A 12262-nucleotide genomic window follows, 5' to 3' on the forward strand; every position below is an offset into this window, starting at 1 on the left:
TTCATGCCATTGAGATAACATTACTTGAAATAACGAGGTTTATTGGGAAAACTCAAAATGTGACAGTGTTTTGCTTCCCAGAATCAAAGCTCTAACAACAGACAAGTCCTTAATGAACCAGAAGTAAGGTGGATCCTTACAAATTAACTTCCAAGTATCAACTGCCTTTGGCGGGAGGAGAAAGGGGATCTTTAGTTATAAAACACAGACTTTCTTCCCCTTTAAATTAGTCACCTACAGACGGAACAATGAAACTCTAAATTATTTAATCAGTAGCAAGAACACGCATTAACACAAGAAGGAAGCTGTAATTCTTTGGTCACTGTTTTGCTAGTAGTTGCATTTGAACCCCGAACAAAATCCACCTGAGGAAAAGATTATTAGTTTGAGTTTTAAAAATCTATTAATTGTATTGAATAGAAGGCTATATATGCAATATTTTAATCTTAGAAGATACTCCCTAATTATGTAAATGGTAAAAGATTCCCTTTAATGTAGCTTGTTAAATAAACCTACAACACACACAAATATATTTAAAATCCTTGTAGATATTTAAGAATGCAGTCAAAAGTACATCTAATTACACCAGGCTCTGAAAACACACACTAGGTGAAGACTCTTTTTTTTTTAAATTGAAAATATATTAAATTCCACTTTCTGTCTTTAAATCACATAGTATATAAAAGACATTGTTCACCACTAGTATGATTTGTTAGAAAAAAATTGACCCATTTCACATATGATCTAACTGGCTGAAACAGTGCAGCTTTAGGATTATTGACACAGTTACAAATCAGTCTTAATTTCAGTTTAAGAATATGCTCTCTATATCTAAAAAACTACTCAATTACTATAGAACTACTAAATCATCATTCAAATAGCATCCTCAGATAGCAAGTGTAGTGGTTTCTACATCAATAGTATTACCTTGAAAGCCTCAGTCATAATTTTAAAAAAGTCTTATAATATTGCTGTATTGAATTTTTAAGCATATTTTATTACAGTATTACTGTTTATATCTTAAGATTCCTTTAAGGTTAAAGTCAATCCTATGAAGTACTTTTTACTCCAAATTAAAATTAATTATTACTTTCATGTTTTACTAGAAAGAAAAAAAAAAAAGAGATTGAAAAACTAGCTATTTTCTATAGGTGGAAAATGGGGTCACTTTTATAAATACTGAGACTGGACTAGTGGAAATTTCAAGGAAGTTTGCCATATGAAGGAAAGGTAAAATCTTTCAAATGCAATCAATCAAAAATAACTGCACAAATATGACTCCCTAGAAAGGCATTTATCCTGATTACTAAGATAAACCAATAGTTAGTCACCTACTTAAATGACAGCTGCAAAGCAAAATGGGACTTGCCAGTTCTCGCATGGGGTCAGCTATGACCACCCATGAAAACACCACTCTTTCATCTCCTTTACAAGTGGAAGGACTGACAGACGGCTGCAGCTCTTCCAGCCAACCACAGCATCCTCACTGCTTGCTGCCAGGACCGGCTGCCATCCGCTGCCTAACACAATCAGGCAGTAAGCAGGTCTATAAACCTCTAAAAACAGCATAAATGTTATAACTTGTAATCTATTAAAATAAAAATAAACAGGAAAGGAGGTCTGAGAGCCAGATTCTTCAGAGCAAAATGTAATGCTAATTATGGCATTTGAAAATATTTCAGCTTTTTTTGGGGGGTGGGCAAGACTTAGGGTTGAGCCATTAAAAAGCCAGTTGGTAGTATAAAACTCTTGCTTTAGGATTTATAAGAAGGCAAAAAATTCACTCCAGGCTGAAATTTACTATCCCAGGCCTGGAATCATTTAACAAAAAAGTCTTAAATATGGAAGAAAAAACAAACACAAAGCAGTGGTTTGGGATGATTTTTTGGCATTCCTTCATTGCAAAAGTGGCTTAATTGATTTATTTACTTATTTATTTTTAAGTTTGAGACACATCACCATGAATTACTTTTGTAACTAAAATTGGGATCAGGTTATTTTAATAATGAATTATCAATGAGTCACCATCACTGAATCTTTCTTAAAGCTTTTCAGTGCGAAGAGATACCATAGTTTTCAAAGGAATGTCAATGCTCTGACTTACACTCAGAAGTCAGGAAGCTAGGGGTGGAAATTCATCTGTGAGCCACACAGATGTATGAAAACACTTAAAAAATTGACAGCGTATGTTAAAGATGCAATGTCAGCCTCATTTTTATCCATAACTAGACTTCATTAGTTTTGTGGGTTTAAGATTGACATTTAAAAATAAAGGCAACATAAGTTTTTGTGACTTAATTGAGTGCTCCTTAAATAAAGATATATTTCAACGTTTGCAGACTGTTAAAGTCTTTCCAAAATAAGCTATGTGCTGGTGCTACTTAGCTATATTTCCCCATCACCCTAAGGAGTCTGTATTGCTGATGGAAGCCATTTATTTTGCTAAATCCCGCCTGTGAACTCTAACAAGAACATTTAAGTCTTCTAAACGAAGTCTCCTGGGAGACACTATTGTTAAACAAAAACTGGAACAAATTTTTAAAGTGAACTTTCTACAATCATTAGAAGATGCAGGTCTTAAGAAGAAGAGAAAACTTGTTACAGGAGAGGGAACAAAAAGCCAAATGTAAGCCAAGAGCACATGCCAGTCACCCCTGAGGGAACAGAGGGGAGGTAGAGAAAATTAACTGCTGCATTTCTACTTACCAACAAAACCACAAATGGGCCATTTCAGGGGACTAACACATACAGAGTCTGCAGATAAATATGCGTCTGCCTCATTACCTGAGAAGAGCCTGAAAGAGCACACTTCTTTGCTGAATATTTCTGCTTCTACAGTAAAAATCTCATTTAGGCAGAAGAAGGTGCTATACATATGCATGCAACATTTGCAACATGTATGTGTGTCAGCTTGGAAGCTGCTCAACTGTCTGCAAATTTGGCCCGCAGTCTTTTGGCATGGATTTTTACAGTGAAACTTTAACGAACATTCTCTGCAGCCAAACCACCTTGAACTGTTTCTTATCAAATTTCACAAGCTAAGTGGGCTTGAGTCTGGTCAATACATGGATGAGAGACCATTATATGAAATTATGCTTTGCTGAAAAATGGCAACAGTAGCTTAACAACCACGAGCAAATGGCAAGACTTAGCTGTAAGGATGTAAACAGAGATGACTGGGATTCAGGCAGCTGGCTGCCTTCACCCAAGACCACCACACCTAGCAAAGCCAGGACAAGCACCACACTTACAGGGAGGACACCACATGGAAAATGGGAACCAAAAGATTAGTGAGGTTTCTGCTTTCTACCTCAAACAAGAATGGCAATCAGCCATAAAGCACAGACGCTCTCTGCTGACAGATATGCTTATTTGTATGTCACCTCATGAGCCTGTAAAGTGCGCTTTCTCTCTGGCATTTAAAGTGGCACCATCTTGGAGTCACACCCTGTGCAGTAGTAGTAATGTCAGGCACACTGCTGATGTTTGGTACCCTAAAACAAAGTCTTGAACAACGGAGATGGAAGATAATAAAAGAGAAAATGCCATTCTGAACTTTTAATCAATAAATTTGGTTCAGAGCAATCCCATATTATTTCTTACAAAGTGTAGGTCTAAAGTAGAATGAGGACAATGCTTATATTTGGATTGTAACAAATACTTAACATCAATCCAGATTATCTTTCAGATGATCTTTCAGGCAACCTAAGGAAAAACCACAACATACATGTTTACCTGTATTCAAAGATGAGTTAACAAGAGTTTGGTCAGAGTACAAATCAAACAGGATCACACAGAAGGAATACAGCAATATTTTTCATTGTCACTGGATGCAGTGGAGGGTATGCCTGCAGGGCTTGGGAGCTGTGTAGGCACTGCAAGGCTGACATGCAGGACGATTTACATGCTCTAAATGGCTTCCCTGAAACAGATCTTGCCTAACTATCTTTGGTGTTATCACTTTGCTAGTTGACTGCCATATATACATGCACTTAAGGGAAAAAGATGCACATCAGCCAGCAACAGACATGTGAGCTGCCTGTCTAAAATTAGTCTGCTGGCTTTCCTGGGCTCCCTCTGCAGGCACTGCGCTGACAGAAAAAGCAGCTCAGCTGCAGCAGGACTCGGAGCACCTCATCTAAGTAAGTTACAACCATTACAGAGAACAAAATCCTGCAAAAAAAGCAAACACTGCAAAAAATTCTGTAGTTCTCAGAAAAATCTACATGCTTATTTTAGAACCATAAAAACTTTAAAGGTGACAAAAATGGAAATTCTGGGGTGAGGCTGCTGAAATCTCAATTCCTAGTTAATTAAAATATAAAATCTTCAAGAAAGAATACACAGTTTTTGCTATCAGGCTATTACAAACCCTAACCTGGCAACAGGGCTCCAACATGGAACTTGGAAGAGAAGGTGCAGAAAGTGGAAGCTGGTATTATTTATAACCTGGCAGGCAGGACTCTCAGAAACTCAGGCAAAACAACCTGATTCTCCCCCAGCTACAGGTAAAACAACACTCTGAGTAACTTAAAAAGTCTGTAATAAAAGTATTTCAGTAGACAGATACTGGCTTTTTCTTTAGTATTTGATGGAATATGTTTCAAAGAGTACATTGTTAACCAATGTTTCTGACAGATGTACTAATTTATACTACCTGACCACATCATGAATTAGCCTTCCCAGGTGGAGCTGTACAAAAAGTAAAACAAAAGAAAGCAGGAATTCCTTGACATCTGTAGGATGCCAAGGAAATCAATGAGTTTGTTTCAGATTGGAGATAATTAAGACAATCTTAGTTTTAAATTTTTCTGTATTACATTAGGACTTTATCATTTACCTGTTCTCAACATACTTCCCTTTTTCATAGCCAAGGACACATTGAACAACCAATTCATTTCAGAACTTGCAGACAGAGCATTGTGAGAACTGCTACAACTTTTCCATTGAATCATTAATACTAAACCATTAAATAGCTTATATTAAACACATGACATAGCAGTTTATCAAAGCAGGGATGTTCATGTGATTTCCTATTAAGAATAGTATGTTGAGCCTATTTATTATGGAACAGAAAATGTGTATTATATGCATTTAGCTTTTCAGAAGGAAATACCAGTAGGTATTTATTCTGAAGCATATCAGAATTATCAGACATGTGTATTATATGCATTTAGCTTTTCAGAAGGAAATACCAGTAGGTATTTATTCTGAAGCATATCAGAATTATCAGACATGATCTCTACATAATGTAAACCAGACTGACTTGTGCCAAGAGATCTACAATTTTCAGTTGCAATGCAAAAAAATTTCCCAGGAATTTTATACCTGGGAAGACTACTAGAATACATGTTTTTGAAGAAAATACAGATCACTTTTTTTGAACACAGTTTCCTAATGAAAGTCATGTCTACTTGATGACAGCAGCTGAACATTTCTCTCCATCCACTCATCTATTAATTCAGTCACCCTCAAAGCTAGGGGCAGGGGGGAAGATCCTGACCACTTTTACTTGTATTTTAAATTAACACTGTATCATTTACCATTACAGCTCTTCTACTGATACATCAGGGGCCTTTTGCACATTTGATATTTCTGGTAAGATTAATTTCTTTGTGTAATAATTTCAGCTGCAATTTTAAAAGTTAAATGGACTTCTCAGCTTTAGCAAAGAATCTGGAAAAAAATGTCCAAAGATATTTTAGAGATTGCAAACCAAATGCAAATAAAGGAGCCCAACACTTTTATGTCTTATTTTTAGGGGATCTTCTTCCCAATGCCTCAGTATGTCTATTGTTCTCCAAATGCCATGTAGCAAAATTGCTAGTTTATTTGGGATAAACCAAACAGTAGGTGTTTACCTGTAGGAGTACTACTGCGAAAAGAAGAGGAGGGAGTGATTGGAGGGGTGACTGGAGGAGTAAGGCTTCCACTGCTGTGGCGAGGTGGAGTAGATACATTCCCACGGGACACTGTGCTTGACAAAGTCAAAGAGAGCTTTGGTTGAATCTTCTTCTTCAAAGACTCCTGCTCACGTCGAGCTGCATCAGTCATAAATCTAGAACAACGACAATCATGAAGATGAGAAGCTTGAAACACTGCCTGCAAGCAAGCTTTTGGTACAGATAAAATAAATATTTTTTGCCCTCAGTGACCAAATAGAGGATGAAACTCAGCCATGACAAGTTCCTCAGCAACAAGCATTTCAGGTGTTCAAAATCTGGGCCATTTGCTACTGATTTCAACAGAACTTACATTAGACATCTGTGTCATCTGCAAACATACAAGTCTTCTTAAACTCCAACAAGAGATCAGCACTGCACACAGTATTACAAGAACTATACTCAATCCTTTACAATAATTGCACTCAATCCTTCTGTGAAAAAGTATTTGAGTAGCTTTAAAAGAGAAAAATGTTAGGAGTAAAGCTATTGAATCTGAAGATCAAAGGGACAGTATGAATTACATTGTGTAAATTCGTAACTTCCAACTTAAAATAATCACATCTTTTTGCTAAAGGTTTTCAACAATGTTGCCTGACATAAACATGTCCAATTAAAATGCAATTCCTCACAGGAGTTCTCAACCCTTGAAAACTAAATGAAGTTTCTATGTAGAGCTCTGGTACATGCTGCTGAAGGTTTAATGCAACTCAAAGTTCATTTCTGTGGGCCGCTGAGAGGGAATTCCACCAGCATGATGCAAGGTGTGCACGAGTAGTGCAGTAACCCCAGCAGTGCAATTTTTTGCATGGGATATCTCACCTAGAAGAAAAATAGCTTTTTTCACTTCTATTGGGATTCCTTCCAAGTAAAGAACAGTTGAAGTGAAAAAGATTGCTTTTATTCCAAGTGCTTACACAGAGTTACACCAGAACACCTGATACAGGATTATGTTGACATTCAAAGCATCACTGCTGGCACCTGTATCAACCCTCCCTTGGAAGCACTAGAGTTCCCCACAGTGGGATTTCTGCAACTCGGACTTCATGCACTTAGCATTCAAGCAATATTTTAATCCTTTGACTTTTCTCTCCACTGCATAAAGAGCAATCTTGAAGGATTCCTAAAAAGACAGGCTAAAGAAATCACCTTGTCTGTAGAGTCCTCTGTCCTTCATGTTAAAGTACAAACTACACCTGTCAATGAATAAAACAATACGCACTAGCATGTGATACAGAATGAGTTAAACCTAGACATTTGTCTGACCAGGTTAGACAAAGCAAACCATGCCTTAGCCAAGACACAAGCTTTACATAATGAGCCGTTGCAATCTTGGCAAACCTTGAAAGGTGCATTCAGAGAGGTGAGAACGCAGCGCAGCTGGTATGCTGCTCTCACCTCAGAGCCAGCTGTCATCAGAAACTCACATTTGTGATCCAGTAAGGAAATAGAATGACAAAAAGTACCAGTGTTTATTTGTATTGGACTAAGTGAGGGTGACCTGGCTTTCTCTCAATAGTCACACTCTCCTCAGAGGAGCCTAGGAAAGAGAATGAGACAGACTCAGGAATAGTAGCCATAGAGAACAAGTCCATGGAGGAAATTATGAAGATGCTGAGTTGTTGTATTGGATGGAGGTGGCAAGGTTTTGGTAGCAGAGGGACTGCACAGTATGAAGAGGTCAGGGTCTGCCTCATGCCAGACACGGGTGGTTTCAGTCAGCTCCACAATGGACCCACCACATGACAAAGATGAGCCCATCAGTGAAGCTGGTGGCATCTCAAGGAAAATGGATTTAAGGATTGGTGGAACATGCTGGAGGGAGAGAGAGGCTGGGGAAACAGAGGAGGAAAAAACAGAGGGAATGGAAGAATAACAAGGTCAGAGGAGTACTGCATGGTGGAGAGCAGGTATACCTCTGGTGGTACTGCAGTCTGCAGGTGACCAACGTCAGAGTACAGGTCAAAAATGACAAAAAGAGGTGGCAGAGACAAACCACTACAACCTGACACTTTCCTGCACCATTTGTTGCCTCACTGAAGGGACTGAGTATGGCCTGTAGCAGCAGAGGAGGAAATATGTTTGGAGTGAAGTGTGCCTGGGAGGGAAGGTGAGCCTGGGAAAGGGGGAGGAAAGGTGGTTTCTTTCTCCCTCGGTGTTTTAGGCTTTTTCTTTTGTTTCTCAATAACCAATACCTGAATCAGTAATTAAGTACTTACATTAGCTGGCAATAAATTAAGTTAAATTCCCCAGGTCAAGTCTATTTTGTCCATGACAATACTTGGTAAGTGATTCCCTTTATTTCAGCCCACGAGGTTTCCTGCTTCTGCTCCTTCTATATTCTTCCCTATCCCGCTGGGGTTAGGGGCATGGGGGTGAGTGAGCAAGTGAGAAGACATGGAAACAATTCCTGACATACATCCAGAATCCAACAGAGAACTAGGAGATCCACCTTTAGCTCCCAAGGCAGGGCAGCAGTCCCTGAGGAGGGGGAGGCAGAGGGAGTACTGCCACACCAGTCATCTGGTTCACAATTCCTGCCATTGTATGAAGCATCAGGTGACAGGCTGGCAGGACAACCCGATTCTGCAGAGCATAGTACCACATTAACTGCACTGCACTGCACAAAACCATCAGGTTACAGTGGGTCCCACTGCAGTACATAGTATCTACCACAGCATCTGTAACATGGTGCTCTAGGACAGTCCAGTTTGTTCTGTGGGCCTCCACCAAAGTTTAAATTAATGTGAATCACTAGGTTAATTTAGCTCCATAGAAACCAAACATTTTATTACTGCTTACAACACACAGGCTGTCTGGGTATAAGCTGGCTATGAGTCCAGACTTGACTGCACTTACGGAGAGACCTCCGAGAAAAAACAGCTCTTTTGGAACAGTAAGGGGTGCATAGGGAAGGGAAAAGGATAAATAAAAAAATGGGAGTTTAGGCATCTCTGCCAAATATAAAAGAAAAATCTGGCCTAGGTAACAAAAAATCCACTCTTTTTCCAAAGAGATTTGTTTACTCTTAACACAGGCTCAAAACACTGTGGCATAAAATTTTAAGCACCATTAGAGCAACAAAAATGTATCCTGTCCAACTATACCATGAAGACATTAATATGTGGATCTTTGCCATGATACGTAACACCAACACACAATCCGTATACATTAATAAACAGGTATATGACATGACAATTTATCTTCTTTGAACAGAAACAACGTATCATGTCAAACCCAGATATAGTATTTATATGAAGTTAATATTTAAAAAGCAGATGTCCATAATAACAGTTCAATTTTAAATTTCTCTTTTTTAAACAAGGGTGCAGATATTATTGCCAAAACAATCCACAAATAGAAGTCTAAGTTTCATTCAAGAAAAAAAGAAGTAAAAGGTTCTTAATAAAATGGGCGTTCAAATACACATTTGCTTTCCTCTAACTAGGAAATGTCTAAGTCACTATTTTTGGAATTTGTACTATGATGTATGCTCGCTTCTGTATGGGAATCCTTATTCCTTAAGAAAAGCATTCTGGCAACATTACAAATCCTTGAAAACCTGGAAGATAACCTCAAGTGTGAGATATTAAAAGCTGCAGCTATTTAATAAACTCAGCCACAAATAACCATGCTAAAATAGTATTCAGGTATAACCAGTCTGGTTGAAGTCCATAAAAATCAGGAAAATTTGAAGTTATAGCTGAAACATCTCCCTGTCCTGTTAACTTGCTCCCGTTTGGGCTAAGCATGCTGGGTATATTCCAAAATGTTATTGTCTACACTGTGCACCTGAGAGAAATGGGAGGCAGAGTCTGTTGAGAAGTTCAGTTCCTGATATCTCAAGTATGGAATTCACCTCTTTGAATCCAAATAGTCTCATAAATGTTTGCTGAAGAACTAGCAATGATAAGATTTTGAAAAATAAACTTGTCTAGATGGATTAACAGAAAACATTTTTCAGTATTTTGATTGAAATGCACTCTTATACTTGTGGCTAACCATGGTGGTATTCTCCAAAGCTTACAATATAAGTGTTTTAACAATGGGTACAGAGCGCCATTTCCAACTAAGGCTTTAATTTTCATGTTGAAATTACATTATGGTTGCAACATCGAGTGTTCAGAAATAAAACATGCTGGAATTAAGGCTGATTACTGGTCTCTAAATTACATGATCACATACAATTTTCCCAGCCACATTCAAATGCACAAGATGTGTGGGAAACAGAAAATGAACTGGAACTAACAAAGGCTGCTCTAAGACCACTTAGGTTAAAACCCATCTCCTTCCTTAATACTCTCACCATCTTTGGATCCATCTCCTTTCTGAGCAAACATACCTCTGCCATTTTCAACTTATTCTTAACTTTATAACCCTGCACCTCTAGTTCCACGGCTACACAGATTTTAGAAATCTTCCCTGTTACACAGGGTTGTGTTTACACCTCATAAGCCTCTCTCCAAATCCAATATACCATGTAGGCACTATGGAACACAGAGAATGATTCAGTTCCCAGCCATTCATTGATGCTGTTTTGCCAAGCATGGGGTTTGTGTGCTTTCTTATACAGATGGTTCATAACATCAGGGAGTAGCCCATTCCTTAGAAGGAAATATCTAATTTTTTCTTTCCTTGCCCTTTACCTTCCTAATAATTCAAGTCCCCGCTCCAAAATACATTGGTGCAATGATTTTTGAATCAAGTGTTTGCAGCAACTTTCATAAACATGAGCAAAATCTAGTATTTCCCCCTCCTCTCATTCTCTGGAATGATTCAAGTATTTTTATTGAAACTTTCCCAAGAAATTCAGCCTTAAGGAGACACCCAGCATGGAAAATTGCAGCCCAAACAGCCAAATGTTGGCAACATAATAAGCAACTGAAACAGTCTTAGAATGGAAAGTGTTGCACAACCTTCCATATAGGTGGCAATATAATGCAAACATCATTAGCTGTTGTTATCAACATAAAAAGTGACCAAAAAAAAAAAAACAGAGATGATGTTCAAATCAAAAAAAGCCTTTTCAAATCAAACCTTTGCAATGTTTTTTAAGTCCTCTTGCTCCCAAAAGCTTTGGAATCAAGAATGAACAGTAGCAGAACACACTCTCCTAGAAATTTCCTTGAGGTATTAGTGTGTACTGGGTGTTTCAGGATCATGCCCCAGGATGATTCACATGATGATGTCAGAGGTAGTTTATCAGAAAACTCTTACTACCCACAATGCTAAGACAGTTTAAGAGCTCTGGACTCATACGCCCAGATTGAGGATAAGGGTAGTTATAAAAGTGAGTTGCAAATAAGCTGAAAATTTTTCCTTGAGATTTCACTTGAAGAGGAAATAAACCAAACACGTTGCCGTTCAGAATATATCTTCTAAATAATGACCGTACGGGTATGAGGTGCCCTTTCCTCCTCTTCCTCGCTGTTATAGCTTGCTGATGGAGGAAGTTAGCCCTGTTTCTACATCCACAGACATTTACACAGGCAGTGAAGAAGGTAAATCACAGCTACCTTGTGGGATCTGAATATTAACTTTCTACATTTGGTTTCCTCACGATATAGTCTCTAAAACATACATAAACATAGGAGATGATGCAATCACAAGTCTATCGTTCTCCAGCTACTGCATCCACACACTATAGAGGGAAGGGGGATTATCCTGAGTTTGCAAAACAAGCAGATTACACTGCAGATATGCTCAAGCCCAGGACTGCTCCATGAAATTGTCCAGTTGCACCTTAGCTGAATAAAATGACAGCACTACCTGACAACAACCTTGTCCAGTGCCTCACCAGTCACAAGCTGCACTAATCACAATGGGAAAAGGTAACAGAACAGAATCAGTTCTGACCTTTTCTCACTATCACACAGAAAATTATAGAAAAAAAGTTGATATTAATGTTCAGCTCATATTCACATTTACCTAATTTGGCTAACCTGTACTGGGAAAAGGCCATCACATTTCCCACAAGATGTGAAATCATGCTGCTGAGCTTCCACCACTCGTATTTCAGCAGACTGTTTCTTAACCAAACACCTGGTCAGCTTCAAGACTCATTGGAAAGAGGAGACAAATTTTCACAATGCTTTACTGCAGATTTGTGCTACCTTCTGGTTGTATTATATTTTGATCAAAAGTGGCAAGCACTAATTTAACCACATACTGAAAGCCCCACATTAATTCTCCTGCTACTCTCAGAGCAAGATGCTGGTTACATCTACTTTTCCCTTCAATCTTTTCCAACTTTTGTCTCAAGATGTTTATGCAGCTCTTTGTCAGTGTTGTACTAAGAGCAATAAGGAGGTAGAGATAAA

At 38.3% G+C, this 12262-nt stretch overlaps 1 protein-coding gene across 1 annotated transcript in view; it reads right to left on the reverse strand.

Annotated features, from left to right (window-relative positions):
- JAZF1 (JAZF zinc finger 1) overlaps nt 1–12262 on the reverse strand; it is a 191301-nt gene that overhangs the window by 26907 nt on the left and 152132 nt on the right. The window contains exon 3 of the mRNA XM_051612172.1: nt 5862–6058. Within this exon, the coding sequence (XP_051468132.1) occupies nt 5862–6058 (197 nt within the window). The remainder of the gene's footprint in view (nt 1–5861; nt 6059–12262) is intronic.

This window comes from Apus apus, chromosome 2 (assembly GCF_020740795.1).
Source record: "Apus apus isolate bApuApu2 chromosome 2, bApuApu2.pri.cur, whole genome shotgun sequence".
Lineage (NCBI taxonomy): Eukaryota > Metazoa > Chordata > Aves > Apodiformes > Apodidae > Apus > Apus apus.